Source organism: Theropithecus gelada, chromosome 17, assembly GCF_003255815.1.
Source record: "Theropithecus gelada isolate Dixy chromosome 17, Tgel_1.0, whole genome shotgun sequence".
Taxonomy (NCBI): Eukaryota; Metazoa; Chordata; class Mammalia; order Primates; family Cercopithecidae; genus Theropithecus; species Theropithecus gelada.
This window is the reverse complement of record NC_037685.1, coordinates 33571822-33595541: the sequence shown is the minus strand read 5'-3', so window position 1 is coordinate 33595541 and position 23720 is coordinate 33571822. Positions and strand designations below refer to the sequence as shown.

Below are 23720 nucleotides of genomic sequence, written 5' to 3'. Positions count from 1 at the left end.
TTTTTTTTTTGTTGAGACAGAGTCTCGCTTTGTCGCCCAGACTGGAGTGCAGTGGCCGGATCTCAGCTCACTGCAAGCTCCGCCTCCCGGGTTCACGCCATTCTCCTGCCTCAGCCTCCCGAGTAGCTGGGACTACAGACGCCCGCCACCTCGCCCGGCTAGGTTTTTTTTTTTTTGTATTTTTTAGTAGAGACGGGGTTTCACCATGTTAGCCAGGATGGTCTCGATCTCCTGACCTTGTGATCCGCCCGTCTCGGCCTCCCAAAGTGCTGGGATTACAGGCTTGAGCCACCGCGCCCAGCCGATTTTATTTTCTTTTGAGGGGAAATGGAGTAAGAGCTCTGCCTCCTGGCCATTCCCTGAGCTTTGCAGCTTGATATGTGTATAACCTCTTTAGGTCAGAGAGGAGTGAGAAGCAACAAACCCATCCCAACTAATTCTTATGTATCTTGAATTATTCATTCCAATAGCCACTCTCTAGATAATAGAGCATTTTATTTAATGGAGAAGACAATGGATAAAATGAGAGGTGCTAATAAGGGTGAAACAACAATGGCTAAAACCTGTGTAATGTTCTCTTCTGAAGAGGAAAGGAAGGGTTTAGTAAAAGGAGGAGAGATAATGGGATTATTTTGAGGAATTTTACAGCAATAATGTCCATTGGGTTGGTAATTATTCTGTGTTTAGAAAATTATTTTTTTGAGTTCTTTAAAATGGAATGAAGCACAAAAATTTTCTGCAGGGGATAACTTGGTAGGCTGATGACTATGACTGATATGACTTGAGGTCTTCTATCTATAACTTATTCCTTTCTATCTCATTAATTCAAGCACACAAGCATCATCTTATGATTCAGTAACCAAATTACAGAATCACTGGCAACTTCACATCTTATGTTCAAGAATCCTTGTCCTGGGAACTCTCTTTGTAAGGGTAATATTTTTAAAAAGCAACAAACAACAATGACAGAAAAATTTTTTTTGTAGTTATTCATCTTGAAACCACTCAGACAAAACCCATGTATAGTTTCATGTCAATGTTCACTTAATAGTCTTCCAAATCATTTTTGATGCTTCTTTGATCCTTAATGAAATAGTCATGTGTAATATTGCACTAGAATTTTACAATTTCTCTCAATATTTCAGATACAAATGTCTATGGGTTGTGTGTGTGCATAGTTGGACAGAGAGGGAAATGATGTAGCTGAACCTGCTCACTACCCGCCAGACATTATCATAGCTCCTCAAATAAGGCTTCTAAAAGCCTCTGAAGCAGGGATGCTTCCCATTCTATAGAAGAGGAACCTGAGACTCAAGAAGTAGAGTAATTTGTAGAGACTCGGATTAATAAAGAATGAGGGATTCTAGCTCAGGCTTGTTTAAGCAATCTGCTGAACTTTCTTCTTTTGGTGGGAATAGGGCAGAAGTTTGGGTCAGATGTGAATACTGATGAGGACAGGAGAAAGTGAAAAATTACTTTGCTGTTTTGTCATTAATGAATCAACTGGTAGATGAAACTCAATTTCAGCTTTGGTATGGCTGAACGTAATCCATCGCAATTATTACTTGTGTTGTGGAATTTATGATTTTATTTGTATCCTATGTTTTGTGGATCAGAGCTGTCTGTCCAAAACACTATAAAAAGCATCACAGCCTGCGGAAGATTGAGAAAAAATTAAAAGGGCATATTGCTCTTGAAGAAAGTCAGGGCGTTGTCTTCTAAAACCATTTTTTACTCTGGAAGTTTCTGGTGCTGGGAAGGATTTTCTTACTTGTGTCCTGGAAATTGACATCATTGCCATTGTAGGCGTTTTTCAGTTTGTTGGTCATCACACGGAGAGCCATAATCTGCTGTCTGATGAACGTGTCGGGCCGAGTGATGTCCACGTCCACCTCGGGATTGTTGATCTGGTTGGTGAGCCCATCATTCATGATCTCAGGCAAGTATCTGCAAGGCAGAGAGGGAGAGAACAGCTCAGAGAGATGCCACAGAAACCACAAAACCAGATGCTGCCATGCAAAACCAGATGACTGTCTCTGACAGTCGGCCAAGACACCTGGCAAAAACTGGATCTGGTTCCTGGAAAAAAATGTTAAATAGTGAAAACACGGAATACAGTTTTTTCAGATGAAGATGTGGCTAAAATAGCCTCAGACTCGTTTTTTTAAATGGCACTGAATTCTTAGGTAGGTTTGCCTACAAATAAATGCAAAACTGGGGACCTATGAGAAACCACTTGTATTAGTCTGTTCTCACACTGAAACATACATACCTGAGACTGGGTAATTTAGAAAGAAAATGAGGTTTAATAGACTCACAGTTCCACATAGCTGGAGAGACCTCACAATCATGGTGGAAGGTAGAGGAGGAGCAAAGGCACATCTTACGTGGCGGCAGGCAAGAGAAGTGCCAAGCAGCCTGGGGTAACAGCCCCCATGATTCAATTACCTCCATGATTCAATTACCTCCCACCATTTCCCTCCCATGACACCTGCAGATTGTGGAACTAAATTCAAGATGGGATTTGGGAGGGGAGAGAGCCAAACCACATCACCACTGCTTCACATTAATGACTCTTTCCTCCCTCCATCCCAAATGTTAGCTTAGGTCAAGGATTCGATAGCTTCCTCAGTTCTGCTAATGTTGGTAGTCAGAACGGGGCTTATAAATTACGAGAGAGTTTTCTGTGGGGATGCCCATTCTTAACTGCAGAGGCACTACCTCAGATCTTAATCAGAAGAAATTCTGGATATGAAAAACCTGCTTTGGGGACATTTCAGAAGTAAGCAGTGGTTACTGGAATGATTGAGGTGTCTGTTAGGGTTTTTATTTTGTAGTAGAATCTTGGGTTTAATTAGGTAGATTTACCAATGTTCAGTAAAACAGAAGGGTAAAATCATCAAATGATTCCGAGTTTCACTTTTCTTTCACTTGTATCAAAATGTCAAAATTGTCAGTCCTTCAATGTGAGCTGCTGAAGCTGCCTAGGGGTATTTATATAAGTGGAGGCTAAAGATCTTGGAAATGCACTTGGGGCCCTCTGTGACTGCTTACTCTCACCATCTGTCCATCTTCCAGTCCTCTTCCTCTTCTTCTTACAGAGCTTCTTATACCTGCTTCTGTTTTCCCATATCCCATTTCTCTCACTGGAGAGACACCCTCTGCAGCCTCCAAGTGTCCCCCCCACACCCTTCTTTCCTCTCTAGAGCATCCTGCACATGCTGTGTGATTAATTTTTAAAAAATATTGCTTTCATCATATCACTCTTCTCTTTAAAAACTTGAGGATGGTAGCTAATGTTCAATAACTACCAGGCACTGCAGTAAACATTTGACACACATCTTTAAATTCAGCCCAACAGCAAATCTAGGAGATGGGGAGTATTTTATCCTTGTTTTATGAAACAGAAAACTGAGGCTTAGTGAGAATAAGCAAATGTGCAAAGTCACAGAGCTAATAGCTGCCAAAACCATGACTTACACCCAATCTAGCTCTGGAGCCCCAGTGCCCAAACCCTGCCCCAAACTGCCTGGAGAATCATCATCTAGAATTCACATGTTATAGCTCAGCAATCAAAGGGTCTCCACCCACTTCCACTTTCTCATACTCTCTCCAGGGACACTCCTTGTCTTATAGAGTTGACTCCCTGTAGCCATCCTATGCCTTGCTGTCCTACAGGTTTTCCTTGCATAGTGAAATTTCCCATTTAAGTCCCAAATACCCTTAAAGACCCAGGCCTATCCTCACTTTCTCTTCAAGATATTTCCCAGCTTTCAGGGATCTGCCCACCCTTTTGTCAGGCTGCCAGGTTTGGTTGGGCATTTCGTGCGCTGCACAAACTCACCCCTCGAAGCTGCAGGAGTGAGTTGGTGCTGCAATCCAGACCACAGCTAAGCTACACCCCTGCAGGGCACCATCCACCAAAAGGGGTGCCTTTTTCTTTTCTTTTTGGTACTCTTTTTATTTTAGAAAACTTCAATACATATAAAAGTAGAGACAATAACATAATGAACCCCCATGCACCCATCTGGGTGCTTTTTCCTAATTCCTACTAAGGTGCTATGTTTGTCTGTGTCCTGGTAAGAAACAGATGGCACACTCAAAGGGGTGACAAAGAGAGTTTAAAGAAGAGGCTATTTATAAAGGTTGAACAAGTTAAAGGAAACCAGCCCAGAGAGGTGAAGGGCCCCAGGGCTGGCCACAGGAGAGGGGGCCCCGGGGGATAAGGGGAAGAAGTTGTTGGTGGAATGAACAAGAACTGATCCCACAGAGAGGCACCCAATGACACAGCCACTGCCAAACCAAGATCTGTCAGGGAGGGGGCCGGGGGAGGAGGCCCTGACCCCTGTAGTCCCTCCTCTTGACCTCCAGCTGCTGCCTCCCATTGGCTGAACCAATTGGAAGCTGGTGGGCAAGGGAGCCCAGATGATACAGCTTGTAGAGGTCCTCCAGGGCCAGGGCCACAGTGGAGGGATGAAGACTGGGTCTGACGGGGAATCAGGACATCCAGCTGTGGCCCTCTACAGGCCCAGGACAGCCCTATCTAATTGGCATTACTGTTATTCTTTTACTCGCTCGACTGTTGTTGCTTGAGAGCTCAAAAAGCATCTTTCCCTCTATTTTATTATTCCTATTTACATATTCTTGTATAATGTCCATGTGCTTAAAATTCTTCCCTTCCTGCAAGTGATTTTCCAAGTTCTGGAAACCAAAAGCTCTATCCATCAACCTCCAAAAGAAGAACTACACAGAGAAACTTTGGTATTTAAGCTGTTTTTCAGGTATTGAATCTTACGCTTGATGTATTTGTATATGAAATGGTTTACTCATTTTAAATCAGAGGTCCCATGAATAAGCTCCATGTCTTCATCCATATCTTGAACAAAATCGACTTCACAATGCTCACTAAATAATGAATAATAAAACACACGGAGTGCATTGTAAATTCTTTTCCATGAAGCTCCAACTATTTACTGCTCTAAAAAATGGCCTCATAGAAAATTTTAAAAGCCGTGGACTCATATCTTTCTTTTGCCATAAAGCATAACTTCTGTCCTGCGTTTTAATATATTTGGTATGTAAATAAATTCCTGTTTGTTCCTGAGACTGTTTTCCTGATGTAATTTCTAAAATATGCCATTGGATTGACTATTACTGACAGGCAATTATATGAGCTAGGATCCGTGAGCTCTACCTAATTGTTACAGCCTATTGGAATAAACAATAGCAGGTGCAGCCCATCTTTTGCTGACAGCAGAGCTGAGAGGTGATGGTCGATTCTGGTGTTGCTCCCCTACATTTTGGGAAATGACTGTTGCAGCTGTACCTATGCTGAGTCAGAGGCGAGCTTTGTTTCTTTCAGATGCTGTGTGCACTGCATGGTTAGCCGAGACTCATTTATCAGGAGCTCACTGCAATAGCTTACTTGGGAATGCTACCCCTGGGAGTCTGAACATCCAGGAACAATAAGAGACTGCCAAGTAAACCCAGCCTCTAACTGTGCCTACTGATGCTCAGCTGCTTACAATAAAAACAAGTAACAGTGCATCCGTGTCCTCAAGAGCCTTTTCTCCTTTTGGTGTATTCAAAGGGTGACTTTGGAGACACTGTGAAAACTTAAACCTAAAACAGCTGAAAATAAAAATGGTCATTTGGTCACTCCAGAGGTAAGTCCTGAATCTAAATCTATAGATGTCCACTGTGCGACCCAAAGGGTCTGTGAAAGCCCCACTCAGCATGAGGACCTCAGAGCCCATTTATTTCTTGCCTCTCACATTTGGTTTCTTTACATAACACTCCTGTCCTGCAAGAACAGACACCTCTTTGAGCCCACAATGTTATTCCTTCTATTGGATTTTTGCACAGCTTTTTGACATGACAGCATCCTGTTTTTGCACCATCATATCCCTGGGAGACATAGAAGGAGAATCTTGGCACAGAGAGCCCAGGTTCCAAGGCTGTGGATGCATGTTTACCTGGTGGATCCAGCCTTGGGAGAAGCCAGAAGTGAGGACAACCTGGAGAGTTGAGCAGGGATGTCATGGTTTGCCAATGCAGCCTGCCCTGGGCAAGTGGGTGGCAACCATGAACAGCCAAGCACAGCTTCCTCATTTGGGTTGCCTTCTGTTCTGCAAGAGTATGGCGAGGAACTAAATCTTTGAATTTTACAGAATTATTTTTCTTTGCATCTCACTGCATATCATAAATGTCGGTGTCCTTGACTACATTCAAACATTACAACTGATTAGGGTGGAAGAGTCCTATGGAAATTTGGGGGATGAGAGGGTTGATACATCCAGTCCTGTGGGTAGAGTTGACAGTTCTTGTCATCTGAGAGATATTAAACACAACCATCCCCGCAGAAGTTTCCCAGCAGCCAACCACAGCCTCCGCTATTCTCAACATTCAACATCACTCCTGACAGTTTAACCAATGCTTCCAGAAAGACCCTGTTGATATGTGCATGTGCTTAGTATTTCTCATCATCACGTTAATGCTAGTAGCTGTTTTGATGTAAGGCACTGCATATTGGGGGAATAGGTCACATGACTCTCAAGATTTAATGAAATGTGACAGCCAGTAGGTCTGAGAAGTGAAGCACTAGCAAGGAAGGTTAGCCCGGTGGTGGTTAGTGGGGGTGTCATGAATCCAGGTAGGAGCTAAGGCAGGAATGGGGAGAAATGGGGAGCTTGGGTGCCGGCCTGGGCTTCTTTGGTGCACGATTCTTCCCCTGACTGTTACTGCCTCAAGGCACAATGAGAAGGGTAAAGTGAAAGCAACTTCAGTACTCACAAATGAGCTCCACTCAATACACATCTTTATAGCAATTTCAAATTCTAAGCTACCTATTCATTAATGTTAAGCAGGTTTAAGAGTTTTACTCATCTAAGTAGATGTAAATCCCTAGGTGCAGTGCCAAAATTCAAGACCCCCCAAATTTTCCTCCATCTGCTTTTTAGCAAAACGTCATCTCATCTGAAACAAAGTGAATTATAGTCCTCATGAATCTCACTTAGTGTGAATTTTAATACATTTTGCTGCAGAAATACTAATATGTTTGATTGTGGATTGCAGCCCCAGACCCCACTGGAAGCATGATGTAATATATAACATATTCACTATGGTCTTTTTCTGAAATCTAAAAAGTTGTGGATTCTGAAACACATGTGGTTTCAAGGGTCCCAAATAAGGGACTGAAAGCCTATAGTACAAGCAACCTCTTCTAGAAGATTTCTTAAAAATCTAAGTTTTAAACTTCCCACATATTAGGATGACTATAATTTAAAATAAACAAACAAAAAAATAACAAGTGTTGGTAAAGGTGTGGAGAAATTGGAACCCTATGCACTGCTCTTGGGAATGTGAAATGGTGTAGTTGCTGTAGGAAATAGTATAGCAGTTCCTCCAAAAATTAAAAACAGGGCTGGACGCGGTGGCTCATGCCTATAATCCCAGCACTTTGGGAGGCTGAGGAGGGTGGATCACCTGAGGTTGGGAGTTTGAGACCAGCCTGACCAACATGGAGAAACCTCGTCTCTACTAAAAATATCAAATTAGCTGGGCCTGGTGGCGCATGCCTGTAATCCCAGCTACTCAGGAGGCTGAGACAGGGGAATTGCTTGAACCTGGGAAGCAGAGGTTGTGGTGAGCCAAGACTGCGGCCATTGTACTCCAGCCTGGGCAACAAGAGCTAAACTCTGTTTCAAAAAGAAAAAAAAAAGAGAATTACCATACGATCCAGCAATCGCATATACATACACCCAAAGTACCAAGAACCAATGTTCATAGTACCATTATTATATATATGAATAATAAATATATTATTATTACAGCTGCTACTTGGATTCATGACACCACCAGGCTAACCTTCCTTGCTAGTGCCTTCTCAGACATATTGGCTTTCAATCTCATTATTATATATATGAATAATGGTACTGTGAAGAGAAGTATACAGATATCTTTGGGATATCCCAAAGAATGAAAGGCAAGGACTTGAGCAGATATTTGTTTACCTCTGTTCACAGTACCATTATTCATAATAACCAAAAGGTGAAAGGTGTCCATTTATGGATGAATGGAGAAATAAAATGTGGTATACACATACAGTGGAAATATAATTCAGCCTTAAAAAGGAAAAACATTCTGACATGTGATACCACATAGATGACCCTTGAGGACATTATAGTAAGTGAAATAAGACAGTCACAAAGGGCAAATATTTTATGATTCCATATGAGGTACCTGGAATAGGCAAATTCAAAGAGACAGAAAATAGAATGGCGGTCAGCAGGGCCTGAGGTAGAGGGGAGGGAATGTATGTTTAATAGGTACAGAGTTTCAGTTTATGAAGATAAAAATGTTCTGTGGATGGATGGTGGTGATGGTTGCACAACCACGTGACTGCACTTAATGCCACAAAACTATCCATGGTACAATGGTTTGTTTTTATGTTTGGTATATTTCACCACAATGTTAAAAATTCAAGTTTTAGTTATAACTATACTAAAGTTCTTAATAAGAATTACTTTTTTTCCTTTACATTTTTCTTGGATGGAAGGTTGGATTATTCAACGCAAACTGTGACCTTCTGCTTTAAGTATATTTATAAATTCTTGAAGACCGTTAAGCTAGGGTTGTCTGAGGCACTAGGGACCTCATGAGATCTGACATCGAGATATGGTCCAGCACCTAAGGGCTATGTATGACTGGGTCACCTGTGATCTCTCTGGGACCCAGCAGTGTGACCATGGACAAGTCGTTTAGCTGTTTTATATAATTATTTGCTATGCAATTTTAATGTACTTTTATGAAAATTAAGTTGTTAACATGGCTCCCCAAATTGCCAAATTAATTTCTTATGAGTGGCTGACAGTAGCAGAATCTGAAGTTTTAAAGCCTGAATTCATGTTCAGAAGAAGAATTTGCTGTGGCTCTTTTCCAGTTGGAGAATGTGAGGCAGGAAATGGTCTGGGGATACTTTTGGAGAACACATAGCTCTTTGGTTGCAGTAGTAAGCAGGAGCGAAATTCTTTGACTTGGCCTCTTAATTCATTGGCAGGAACTCCCCCAACCCATTCTTTCTTAGTAGACCTGCAGTTTGCAAACTACAGAGCAGAAAGCAAAAAAAGACCCATGAGCCAGTTTTCAGGAATGACGAGTTGTGAACAAGCAACATGCTCCCTTCTTCCTATTTGCGGCCAGCTCTGCCTAACATTTTTTTTTTTTCCCATTTGCAAGAGGTTCACACAGCTTCCTCCCTGCTAGGACAGTCAGGAAGTCTTTATGGGGTCCTCTCTCTTCAAGCGTGTCTGAAGAAGGGAAGTGGGCATTTTAGAACGCCTGGCTTGACAGTAGCCAGTTCTTTCCTAAGACAGAATTCCCACTGATATGGTTTGGATTTGTGTTCAAATCTCATGTCAAATTTTAATCTCCAATGTTGGAAGTGGGTGATGGTGGAAGGTGACTGGATCATGGGGGTGGGTTTCTCCTTTGGTGCTGTTCTCATGATAGAGTTCTCACGAGGGCTGGCTGTTTAAAAGTGTATGGCTCCACCCCCTTCCCTCTCTTCCTCCTGCTCCAGCCATGTAAGACATGCCTGCTTTCCCTTTGCCTTCCACCATGGTTGTAAGTTTCCTGAGGGCTTCCCAGCCATGCTTCCTATACAGCCTGTGGAACCGTGAGCCAATTAAACCTCTTTTCTCTATAAATTACTCAGTCTCAGTTATTTCTTTATAGCAGTGTGAGAATGAACGAATACACCCACTTTTCCAAGGTGTTTGGCTTGGTATATATTGGATATTTTATAGTTCTTTAAAATGCAGCTAGAGTGCTTTGGGTCATACTCCAGAATTAGGTTAAAACAATATTGTCCTCAAGACTGCCAAGTCACTATCTTTGACAGATTTGCCATCATCATGCATCATCCCATCTCCTTCCATCTGTTTAGACTTACCCAGTTGTGACTTGCTGTTTTCATTGGTTAGTCAATCCACACTCTGTGGTGAGTGACTGATCTATTTTCTAGATTTTTCTACTTTTCCTATTTCTTACAATTTACTGTGTTTACCTCCTGGCCTTGGGAAGGATTTCCTTGGGGACACAATATTTCTGTCAAGATCAGGTGCCTTGAAAAACAGCAGAGGCTCCCTGCAAAAGTCATGTTTCCAACGGGTCCAATTAATTTTGTCCCTCAGCCAGCTCCTTGATAGCCTCCTCCCAGAAAGCATTTTAAAGAAAGGACACAGTGACAGCTCAACACTGCCTTACAAGGAGCAACATTGGAAAGCTGTTTCACCAGTTTTATGTGGGAGAGGGAGGAGTCTGGAAATGACTGACTCAAGACCTCTGAAGACTCTGAAATAATTTATGTCCTATCAGATAACACGTGTGCCGGTGGGACTTGGCTCTCAGACCGGCTTTCATTTTTCCTACCCTGTCTCATTGTCTGCCATACTTTCCTTTTCTTTTTAATCCCGCTGGGTTTGGAAAAAGGGTCTGTGTGAAGGAAAACAATGCTACAAGAAGTTAGAGGTGATGCAGTTTAATACGGCTATGTTCTAAAAAAGAAAGAATCTGCCTCTTTATGAGCAAAAAGGTAAGGGCCTATTTGAACACCATTAGGGCTTTATTTTTTCTTTTGCTGCTGCCTGACAAAGTTCTAACCTGTATATGCGAACCATATAAAAGTTTTATTTCCTTCCAAGCCTATGCTTTCCTGCCTCCTATCTAATCATTCTTTTCTAGCTTCTGTACAGACAGCTCATTCCGGCCACCGACTGCCCAGAACGACCTTCTCAGGGATGACTGATGACTGCAAATGTCCTCCTAGGATCTCGCAGTTCACCCCAGGAACTTTGGGAGGCCTAGATTTGTAACCTGCACCATGAGTCTTTAATTTTTTTCCCTTTGGCCTTCTAGATTATTATTGATTTTCCTCTGTAACTTACTAGCTTCCTTTCAGTTCCTATTTGTCTGAGTTGAGTCAGAATGTTGCTGTGTCTTCTCACATTTACCCCTGAGAAGTTGCTTAGGTAAGTGAAAAATGGAAGAAGTAGAAGTTACACTTGCAAACTCACTTTCCTGCTGGCCACTGAAGATGACTAGGCTGTCTTTCTCAAGTGACAGACACTGCCATGAACTCTAAGAAAAATCCTTTATTAGCTCTTGTGATAAGTAAGATGTGATTCTGAAAACAATGTCTGTGTGCCATCAAAATTCACATGTTGAAGCCCTAATCCCCAGTGTGATGGTACTTGGAGGTAGGGCCATTTGGGAGGTAATTAGGGTTGAATGAGATAATGAGGGTAGATGATTTCTCATACCAGTGCCCTTATAAGAGAAAGGAACCAGGATTCTCTCTGTCTCTCTAAAGATACAGTAAGGAGGCCATTGTCTATAATAAGCTAGGAAGAGAATCCAATCTGCTGGCACGCTGATCTTGGACTTCCCAGCCTCTAGAACTATGAGAAATACATTTCTGTTGTTTAGGCTATTTTATCTATGGTATTTTTTGAGCTAAGACACTAATTGAATCAAATACTGACCAAGAATGCAAAATATTCATCCTTGCCACTCATCAAAATGACACTATTAAAGACTAGAGGTTTGTGTGGATGATATCCTGTATTGTGAAGGCTGTGCTATATTTCTAACTTAAAATTCTCTCCTGATGCACATGTGAAGCCTATGCAATTCATTGTTGAGAAGACGTCAACCTTGTCCATAACCTGGCTATCATTAGTGGGTGATGTTACAATTGAACCATGTGAACTCCTAACTCATATTGCTGTTGTTATTTTTATTATAAGAAAAGCCCCATTAAGGAAACATTAAGGGTATTAGTGAAGAAAAAACTCCCAAAATTGCAACATGCTCCCTGAGGCTTGGGTGTGGACTTAAAAAGGTAATATCATACATGTTAATAGGGACATCTAAAACACCAGATAAAACACATGGTTGCCAATTGAATGTGAATTTCAGGTAAACAATGAATCCTTTTTTTTAGTATAAGTGTGTTCCATTTGTTGTCTGTTATCTTTATGTGCTAGATCTGGCAATCCTGCCTTCAAGCCTTGCTACTCCAAGTGTGGTCCCTGGACCAACAATAACTGCATCACCTAAAAGCTTGTTAGAAATGCTGAATCTCACTCAGGTTCTACCCCAGACTTACTATCTCGGCTTGGGCTTCTATGACAAAAATCCCGCACCTGGCAGTTTAAACAATGCACATTTATTTCTCACAATTCTTGGGATCATGGTGTTCAAGACCAAGGTGCTGGCATATCCTGTGTCTGACGAGGGCTCTCTTCCTGGTTTGCTGATGGCTGCCTTCTTGTTGTGTCCTCACATGGCAGAGAGAGAGAGAGAGAGAGAGAGAGAGAGAGAGAGAGAGAGAGAACCTCTCTCATGTCTCCTCTTACAACGCTAGTAATCCCATTAATGAGGGCTCCACCCTCAAGACCTAATTATCTCCCAAAGACCCCACCACCAAAGATGATTGCACAAGGGGTGAGGATTTCAACTATGAATTTTTGGGGGACAAAACCATTCAATCCATAGCACTTACTGAATCAGAATCTGCATTTTAATAAGATCTCCAAGAGTTTAGCCTGCACCCTAAAGTTTGAGAAGCACTGTTTCAGGACTACAGACTATTTTTATTGAGATTATCTCATTGATCTTCACATTGTCCCAGGAAGTTGGCAAGGAAAGAGGAAGCAGGGAAGACACTCCCTTAACCACTTTGTTTAACCCATTCTTGTTTTCAGAATGAAGATTTAAATGCTGATAGGGTCACTGTGATTGGGCACACCTGCAGTTTCCTCCCATCAAAGGGCAGAGTCTTCTCTTACCCCACCTCCTGTTCCAGACCTGTTTAGCTACAGAGGCAGAGAGAGATCTGTCAGAGATGGGCGAGGGTGGAGTGACTTGGGGGAGCTGTGGGATGAAAGTGGATTCAAACCTTAGGGGAGCCACTGCTTACACACCCTTAACCACAGTCTCACCACTGCAGATTGCACCCTGCAGCCTGCCACAGCAGCCATCGCTCTGTGTATCCTGTTCTATTTGAAGTCGTCATCAATTTCAACTGGTGCCATTACTTAATAACAGCTTTTTAAAAAACAAGATAATCACTGGAGTAAATGGAAATATCTACCGTAAGAGTCATTTTGATGTCAGAAACGTTAAAATTTGAAATAGGTATGTTTCTGAATCAAGGAAGTACAGTCGAGAGCTATGGAGCAAGGTTCAGAAAGTAATCAAGAAAAATGAGGGTGATGGAAGACAAGCCTGAGCAAACAGTGAGATAGGACAAAAGGCTGCATGAGTGTGTACAAACAGAAAAATGTGGCCGAAGGAGTCTGGTAGATAAAACAGAAAGACAGGAAGAAATGTCTGGTTTATTGGAGACCTATCGCACAGGCTTGAGTTTATAAACTTCAGGCATGACAATCTCTATCAGTTCTAATAAGCATCTCTGCTTTATATCTATTAATACTTGATGGATTTTTAAAACAAATTATTTCTTCTTATTTTTTATTTTTATTTTTTAGAGATAGAATTTCACTCTGTTGCTCAGGTTGGAGTACAGTGGCACAATAATAGCATACTGCAACCTCAAATTCCTGGGCTCAAGTGATCCTCCTGCCTCAGCCTCCTGAGTAGCTAAGATTATAGGTGCCTGCCACCATGCCCAGACTATTATTTTCTGTAGACACAGGGTCTCACTGTGTTGCCCAGGCTAGTTTTCTTTCTTTTTTTTTTGTTGAGACGGAGTCTTGCTCTCTCGCCCAGGCTGGAGTGCAGTGGCTTGATCTCGGCTCACTGCAAACTCCGCCTCCCAGGTTCATGCCATTCTCCTGCCTCAGCCCCCCCGAGTAGCTGGGACTACAGGTACCCACCACCACGCCTGGCTAATTTTTTGTATTTTTTTTTGGTAGAGACGGGGTTTCACCATGTTAGCCAGGATGGTCTCGATCTCCTGACCTCGTGATTTGACCGCCTCGGTCTCCCAAAGTGCTGGGATTACAGGCTGCCCAGGCTAGTCTTAAACTCTTGAGCTCAAGTGATCCTCCTGCCTCAGCTTCTCAAAGTGTTGGGACTACAGGTGTGAGTCATTGTATCTGACCCGATTTTCTACAAATAAAGTTTCTAGTTCTTTTATTTCGCATAGGTTATAAGAGTAACTTTTCTTTCTTTTTCTTTTCTTTTCTTTTTTAACAACCATTCCTAAACAATTAAAAAGGTCTGTCATCTTAAAACTCATAATTCAAAATGTGAAAAAATATGTTATTATCTGCATTATAAATGGATTCTTACACTTACAAAATACTTTAATAAATTTCTTCAAGTGAAAAATTTCTCCAATGTTTTTCTAGATTAATTAATATTTGGATAAGAAGAAAGCTTCAATTACATTTAATTCAGCAAGTCTTTATTGGTGATCTATTTACTATGCTAGTATATAAAAATATAATATTAGGATTCCCTGCTAGTGGAATAATTTTTAAAAAAGAACTAAAGGACTGGCTAGGGCAATTAGGCAAGAGAAAGAAATCAAGGGTATTCAGTTAGGAAAAGAAGAAGTCAAATTGTCCCTGTTTGCAGATGACATGATTGTATATTTAGAAAATCCCATTGTCTCAGCCCAAAATCTCCTTCAGCTGATAAGCAACTTCAGCAAAGTCTCAGGATACAAAATTAATGTGCAAAAATCACAAGCATTCTTATACACCAGTAACAGACAAACAGAGAGCCAAATCAGGAATGAACTTCCATTCACAATTGCTTCAAAGAGAATAAAATACCTAGGAATCCAACTTCCAAGGGATGTAAAGGACCTCTTCAAGGAGAACTACAAACCACTGCTCAGTGAAATAAAAGAGGACACAAACAAATGGAAGAACACACCATGCTCATGGATAGGAAGAATCAATATTGTGAAAATGGCCATACTGCCCAAGGTAATTTATAGATTCTATGCCATTCCCATCAAGCTACCAATGAGTTTCTTCACAGAATTGGAAAAAACTGCTTTAAAGTTCATATGGAACCAAAAAAGAGCCCGCATCTCCAAGACAATCCTAAGTCAAAAGAACAAAGCTGGAGGCATCACGCTACCTGACTTCAAACTATACTACAAGGCTACAGTAACCAAAACAGCATGGTACTGGTACCAAAACAGAGATATAGACCAATGGAACAGAACAGAGTCCTCAGAAATAATACCACACATCTACAGCCATCTGATCTTTGACAAACCTGAGAAAAACAAGAAATGGGGAAAGGATTCCCTATTTAATAAATGGTGCTGGGAAAATTGGCTAGCCATAAGTAGAAAGCTGAAACTGGATCCTTTCCTTACTCCTTATACGAAAATTAATTCAAGATGGATTAGAGACTTAAATGTTAGACCTAATACCATAAAAATCCTAGAGGAAAACCTAGGTAGTACCATTCAGGACATAGGCATGGGCAAAGACTTCATGTCTAAAACACCAAAAGCAACGGCAGCAAAAGCCAAAATTGACAAATGGGATCTCATTAAACTAAAGAGCTTCTGCACAGCAAAAGAAACTACCATCAGAGTGAACAGGCAACCTACAGAATGGGAGAACATTTTTGCAATCTACTCATCTGACAAAGGGCTAATATCCAGAACCTACAAAGAACTCAAACAAATTTACAAGAAAAAAACAAACAACCCCATCAAAAAGTGGGCAAAGGATATGAACAGACATTTCTCAAAAGAAGACATTCATACAGCCAACAGACATATGAAAAAATGCTCATCATCACTGGCCATCAGAGAAATGCAAATCAAAACCACAATGAGATACCATCTCACACCACTTAGAATGGCGATCATTAAAAAGTCAGGAAACAACAGGTGCTGGAGAGGATGTGGAGAAATAGGAACGCTTTTACACTGTTGGTGGGATTGTAAACTAGTTCAACCATTATGGAAAACAGTATGGCGATTCCTCAAGGATCTAGAACTAGATGTACCATATGACCCAGCCATCCCATTACTGGGTATATACCCAAAGGATTATAAATTATGCTGCTATAAAGACACATGCACACGTATGTTTATTGCAGCACTATTCACAATAGCAAAGACTTGGAATCAACCCAAATGTCCATCAGTGACAGATTGGATTAAGAAAATGTGGCACATATACACCATGGAATACTATGCAGCCATAAAAAAGGATGAGTTTGTGTCCTTTGTAGGGACATGGATGCAGCTGGAAACCATCATTCTTAGCAAACTATCACAAGAACTGAAAACCAAACACCGCATGTTCTCACTCATAGGTGGGAACTGAACAATGAGATCACTTGGACTCAGGAAGGGGAACATCACACACCGGGGCCTATCATGGGGAGGGGGGAGGGGGGAGGGATTGCATTGGGAGTTATACCTGATGTAAGTGACGAGTTGATGGGTGCAGCACACCAACATGGCACAAGTATACATATGTAACAAACCTGCACGTTATGCACATATACCCTACAACTTAAAGTATAATAATAATAATAAATTAAAAAAAAAAAAAAGAACTAAAGGAAACCATGTAACTGTAATTGTTCAATGGGTACATAATTTGAATCACAAATATTTGACAGCTTCTTCTTTTAATAATATACTTATGCATAATAAAGGATATATTTTATTGGACTAAATTCTGGACTATTCCTACAAGTGATTTCATCGCATTAAACTTGATCATTTTCCCCACCTGCATAAAATCTTCCAATGGCTTCCCATTGATCTCAGGATAAAATTTAAATCTTGTTCCTGAGGACCGATCCAGGCGTTTCTCTACCAGTGTGGTCCCTTCCTAAACCTGCAGTCTAGCAGTAGGGTACTGATGTTCCTAGGTTCACTGGCTCACCCCAGTCACTGTATCTTCTCATGTATTGATCCCATTGCCATCTTGTTTTTTTTTGAGATGGAGTCTCACTCTGTCACCCAGGCTGGAGTGCAGTGGCACGATCTTGGCTCACTGCAACCTCCTCCTCCTGGGTTCAAGCGATTCTCCTGCCTCGGCTTCCCGAGTAGCTGGGACTACAGGCATGTGCCACCACACCTGGCTAATTTTTGTATCTTTAGTAGAGATGGGGTTTCACTCTGTTGGCTAGGCTGGGCTTGAACTCCTGACCTCAGGTGATCCACCTGCCTTGTCTTCCCATTGTCATCTTGGAGCACTTAATCTATAGGGCCTTGCACAGAGCCTGGGACACAGGGAGTACTTAATCCTGTTGCTGATGGCCTGGTGGACTGACTCAATGAATGCTGTAGAACCACTCAAGCTTTTATAGAGCTTAGGATCTGTCTTATTTGTTCTCCTAACTTGGGGAGGACAGTATTTAGCTGTTGTTTGTTTAAGAGGTAGGGTGTTGCCATAAAGAAATATTGGGCTAGGATTTGGGAGATTCCCAGCTTTCACCCTTGTTAATTGGTTAACAGTGGACTAACTGTTTACCCTGTCTGGGTTCTTTATCTGCACAATGAGGAACTTGTCTGAACCATCCTGATCTCCTCCAGCTCTGACTTCAGTGGTCATTATCTTCCCCATTCATATTCTTGGTGGTGTTTAGTCTCTTCCCCTAACCTCACCCATGGCCTTTTAAAAATATTTCCTTTTGTAAGAAATTGCCTATGGACTAATATCAGCAACCTGTGTGACGATCTATGGGAGTAGCAGTTCAAAACCCAGGCTTTGGCCGGGCGCGGTGGCTCAAGCCTGTAATCCCAGCACTTTGGGAGGCCGAGACGGGCGGATCACGAGGTCAGGAGATCGAGACCATCCTGGCTAACACAGTGAAACCCCGTCTCTACTAAAAAATACAAAAAACTAGCTGGGTGAGGTGGCGGGCGCCTGTAGTCCCAGCTACTCGGGAGGCTGAGGCAGGAGAATGGCGCAAACCCGGGAGGCGGAGTTTGCAGTGAGCTGAGATCCGGCCACTGCACTCCAGCCTGGGCGACAGAGCGAGACTCCGTCTCAAAAAAAAACAAAAAAACAAAAAAACAAAACAAAACAAAACAAAAACAAACCCAGGCTTTATGTTAGCCAAGGCTTAAAGGTAAACACAGATGAGAAACAGAGCAGCTCAAAAAACCAAGCATTTTATTCATTAGGCCATCTGGCCATCCTTTGCAGTGTCTTTCTCTACAGTCATCGGGAAAATACAAACTAGAAGCTGTTAATTCATAGCTGAATTTTCTGGCCAAAGGTCTCCTAGCTAAAAAGCCAGACACTGGCAAAATGCTAAGTATTTTTTAGTGGCATGTTGTTAATATCATAACTAATTTCCTTCTCATGATCTATGATTTGATATTGATATTTGGAGCATTTTGAAATAGTGAGAGCTCTTTTCGTAGGTATCTTGCTTTCACCTTGCTAAACTCTTCCTGACATGGTTAATAACAACATTAGCAATTGGTACGGTTTGGCTGTGTGTCCCCACCAATTCCCATCTTCATTTGGAATCCCCATAATCCCTGCGTGTTGAGAACAGGACCTTGGATCATGGGAGTGGTTTCCCCCATGCTGTTCTCATGATAGTGAGTGAGTTCTCATGAGATTTGGTGCTTTTATAAGGGACTCTTCCCCCTTTACTTGCACTTCCCTCTCCTGCCACCTTGTGAGGAAGGTGCCTGCTTCCCCTTTGTCTTCTGCCATGATTGTAAGTTTCCTGAGGCCTCCCCAGCTACACGGAACTGTGGGTCAATCTAAGCCTCTTTCCTTTATAAATTACCCAGTCTCAGGGAAGTTCTTTATAGCAGTATGAGGATGGACTAATACGGCAATAGATGCTAAAAAATGCAACTCAGCAGCGTAAGAAACACCTAATGTGCACCTCCCTTGCACCTCCTGCTTAACTTCTGCAGTTTCTTCTCAATGTAATAGCCATGCACTTTATATTACTAGCCAAAGATTATATTTATTTCTGTAGAGACAGGGTCTCACAATGTTGCTCAGGCTGGTTTCAAACTCTTGGGCTAAAGCTATCTTCCCACCTTGGCCTCCCAAAGTGTTGGGATTATAGGCGTGAGCCACCGCTCCTGACCAACCACATATCTTCTTGTTTCCTTTTGATCACAGCTGCTTCATATGCTTGAAACTGCTCAATAAAGCCCCAGAACAGATTCCCCTCTTAGCATCTCCACCCACTGGTCAATCCTCAAAGATTCCTTGAGTCCAATTTACCAGCTGCTTTATCCACCTGCAACCCCATTGCTGAGGGCTTTGGCAGATTCCTGTCCTTGTGTCCTGCCCTGCCTGCCAACTTCCAACCAGTCCTCCCATCCAGCCTCTCCACCTTATGAAAATCCAGGCCAAGCCCATTTTTGGGCTGAATCAAAAAATTCAGAAATTCCATATCAAGTCCCCACAGCACTGGTCAGCAGAGCAGGATGATGAAAACTGCTGTCTCTTGTCAGGAGGTTCCGATGGGACTTCCCAAAGTGTGTCACCTATTAGAACCGTTTCTCAGTGTCCCTCAGACATTTTCTGTTACCTTGCTAATGAATACTTCAATTTTTTTCCCAACTAGGGTGAAAAAAAAACAGTTGAATTTTCATTTCCTGTTTAACTTGTGATGAAAAAAAAAGAGCCCTGGAAATTTAACTATGGATAAAAATAGCTTCAGTATCTTAAAGCCATTAAGTGAACATAAAAGGGCTCTTTGTGATCTCAGGGTGTCTGAAACCTGGCATCTGCCACCGTTCCTCTGTCCTCATCCAGAGGCAAGGCATTCTGAACAAGGATTCCACGCTTAATGGCACCTTGAGAGTAAGTGCTCCCAGGTGCCCATCAAACCTGTCACTCCCAACAGCTGTTGCTAAGTGATGACTTGTCCCTCCACCCTCTGTTGCTCTTTGCATAAACAGGTCTGCAGAGTTGTGCCAGGAGAGTCTTCCAAGGCTGGGTGTGCTGTGCCCCCATCCATGCACACATCGAGTCACTCTCACCTGGCTTTGCTGTGCCCGTTCCAGCATTCCTCCTCATTGGACGTGCCCGCTGTCACGCTCTCGTCCTTGCAGATGGTGTAGGGTAACGCCGACCAGACCTTTTTAGAGAGCTTCAATTTCTCTTTTATGTCTGTGACCTGATCAAGAAACCAGGGAAAGCAAGTGAGTATTCTGCTCAGGCTTTGCCCATTTCTACTCAAGGACGTACACAGGCGAAGGTTATAGAACCTGTGATGTGACCAGCAGGAACTCTTTATCAGTTTTAAGAGAGAGACACCACACTGCAGGGTTTATTGCCCGGGAAAGCCTCCTTTCCTCTCCCTCAGTCCTCCTCTAGCCGACAGTTCTCAGGTAATTGGCTTTTTGTTTTCCATCTTTTCTGTCCTTCAATCCTTTGAATTAAAAACTTACGAAGCATCACGCCTGGCTTCGGGTCCCTCTCCCGCTGAGAGTCCCTATGGTGAACACCCCAAGAATAGTCTCTAGAATTCATTTGCTTGCATGTCAGACAACTGTACCAAAACAAATGCACCAAGAGATAAATACTTTTCCCAATGGACTCCTTGTTTCTGCAAAAAATAAATATTGCCACTAATTCTGCTGCTGGTACTTCTGCTCTAGTGCAAATGACAGGCCCTTAGAGCACACAAATGGGTGGTAAGCAATAAACCAAACCCTCTGAAAAATCTCTAGAACTGAAAGAGAAGTCATTCTAAATATGGGTAAGTGTAAAATTCACAGCCCTGTGGATGGATGGCTGGGAAAAGCTTAGTGCCAGCATCTTAAGTGTCTTCAGGCTGAACACTGACTTTTCACCTGCAGAAAGGGTAGGGAGAGGAATTTAATTTCATTTTGGCTTCATAATGAACATTGGGAAAGTCCAGAGATGGCTGGAATGCATCTGTTATGAATTGAATTCTTTTCCTCCCTTTAACATGTTAACTTCCTAACCCTTGGTATCACAGAATGTGACTTTAGTTTGAGATAGGGTCATTACAGAGATAAATAAGTTAAAGTGAGGTCACGTGTGTGGGCCCTCACTCAATATGACGTGTGCTTATAAAAAGGGGAAATTTGAGCACTGAGACATGCACAGAGGAAAGATAATGTGAAGAGACACAGGAAGAAGATACTCATTTACAAGCCAAGGAGAGAGGCCTAGAACGGATCCTTTCCTCCCAGCCCTCAGAAGGAACCAGCCTGGCCGACACCTTGATTTCAGACTTCCAGCCCCAGAACTGTGGGACAGTAAATGTCTGCTGTTTTAGGCAACTCAGTTTGTGGTACTTTGTTATGATGGCCTTAGCAAACAAATACAGATGCAAAGAAGCGTTGAGTCAACATTTGATGGGGAACGGGATATTTACAGAATCTCAAAGTACCTAGTAACACAGGTTGCTTATTAATTACAAATGGAAAACTAGTAATTTTACATTGTGGAAATTTGGCAGGTTGTCACCTTCACCGAGTGATCAAGCAAGGGGACAAATTGGTCATGTGTTCCCCCGATGTGATGTGCCAAGATAGACACGTCACTCAGGCCGCCCCAAATTCATAATCTGAACCTAATCATGGGGACACCTCAGACAAACCGAGACTGAGGGGGCATTCTGAAAACCAGCTGGCCTCTACTCATCAACAATGTCCATCATAAAAGACAAGGCAAAGCTGAAGAGTCCTTCCAGATTAAGAATAAGAGACGTGATAGCTAAATGCAGGCAGAGGGCTCTGGACTAAATGCTAGGTCGGAAGGATAATTGCCAATAAAAGACATTATTGTGATAGTGGGCAAAATTTGTATGCTGGCTCTCTATTAGATAATAGTATTATGTTAGTGTTAAATTTCCTGAATATAAAATCATACTGTGGTAACACAGGAGAATGCTGTACTCTCGGGAGATACACGCTGGAGGGTTTAAAATGAAAGGGGTATAATTTCCACAACTTGCTCTACAACAGCTCAGTAATAATCAAAAATAACAATAAATATACAGACGTATAAACAAAAAGAGAAAAGGTAAATGTGACAACTTTTTCATATCTGGTAAATCTAAATGAAGAGTATAAAATTTTTCAAAACAAATGCAACTTTCCGTAAGTTTGAATTTTTTTTTAATTTCAAAATAAACCATGTGAAAAACAATTCCTCACGTTGTATTTGTTCTGTGTAGCGTCACATTGGTGCCCTAACCTCCACTGAAGGTGTCCCCACAATAGACCACTCATTCTCACTCTTGTCAAAACAGTCCTCAGAGAAAGAAATACATGTTATATATTTACATCTGGTTCAGAAAATGACCACCACCTTTAGGACTGAAATACTGTCAGGTTTATTCTGTCCCATAATAAAACAAACTAAGAATGAGCACTCTCTTTCTGCTTATTTTGTACTACAATTCTACCTCCAGGTTATGGGAATCTAAACCAGATACACAGATTTTGAGACTCAGAGAAAGAACAAAGTTGCATGCCGTCCCACAGGTGTCTCCTTTCAGTATGTGCAGAATTTAATGGTGGATGTTGCACTGCTCATTCTTTAAATCATTCTCAAACGCTGTCTCCTTCAGAGTGCATTCTCGGGTCCCAGGTTAGATTGAGATTCAGCTTTCTGCACTGCCCAGTGCCCTCCTGATGATTCTAAGTACTGACCACTTGAAACTCTAATAATTGGCTTATTTTTCTGATTCTCTTTTAGACAACATGCTTCTTGTTGGCAGACATAGGGTTGTAATTTATCTTTATCCAGTGTCCAGTATGGGTCAAGCGACTAATCATCCAAATTTGCCACAACTTAGGGGATTCCCAGAGTGACGAGTTTTCAGCATTAAAATGGGAATGTCCCAGGTAAACTAGGATGAGTTGGTCACACAGGTCTAAGCACACAGTAGGTGCTCAATAAATGTTGGTGAAGATAATGGATTGAATTGTCCCATTCTATTACAAGGTCATAGACTATGGTTAACACAAATTAGCTGGGGTCACAATACTGTGTGTTCATCCTCCCAAAAGGGGTGGGAGAAAACTGTGGGATTGTATTTGGCTAAGTGAGGAGCCCATCACCGGGATGTGGGTTTCCTCTCATTGTTCACCCCAGCACATTTATAATCAGAGTATGTTCCCTCTGGCATTTCGGTAGCTGTGCATTTTCATTGTGCAATTGAAGGAGATAACATCAAAGGAGCAGTGAGAAATGTAAATGCTGTTTTAACGTTCTGCACGGAAACACTGGCTAATTCACCTGCAGACGGTGACAGTGAGGCAGACGGCTGAAAAAATGGACCCTCTTAGCCAATGGAAAAGAACACACCTTTGATTCATTTATGTCTGAATGATTGCAGTTTATTTTTCAGTATTAGGAAGGCCTTTCAATTTGCACATAATTTAGAAATATTTTTCTCATTTTTTAAATTGATATTTCTGAATAATATATGTAACTGCTCTGCTGTAGCTCCAGACATGAAGTTTTTTTTTTTTTTTTTTTCCTGGAAACTTAAGTGTACACAACTGTGAATTAAGCCTTCTCTTAACAAGCACTGTTAGTACAAATATATTACTGACAATGACAGTGAGCCCTAATTCATTAATAACACACCAGATGGGAACAAAGACTTGGGATAACATACAAAATTTGTAACAATTTCCTTTCTCTGATTCCTGAATGAGCTATTCTAGGAAAAATGAACTCTTACCAATACTTGTGAATGGTATTTACCATCGCTCCAATATTGTTTTAGTA

At 41.8% G+C, this 23720-nt stretch overlaps 1 protein-coding gene across 1 annotated transcript in view; it reads right to left on the bottom strand.

Moving 5' to 3' along the window:
- The window catches only part of GPC6 (glypican 6), a 1182247-nt gene that overhangs the window by 8032 nt on the left and 1150495 nt on the right, over positions 1-23720 (bottom strand). The window contains exons 7-8 of the mRNA XM_025364357.1: positions 19985-20121; positions 1772-1947 (exon numbers count right to left, since the gene is read on the bottom strand). Of these exons, the coding sequence (XP_025220142.1) occupies positions 1772-1947; positions 19985-20121 (313 nt within the window). The remainder of the gene's footprint in view (positions 1-1771; positions 1948-19984; positions 20122-23720) is intronic.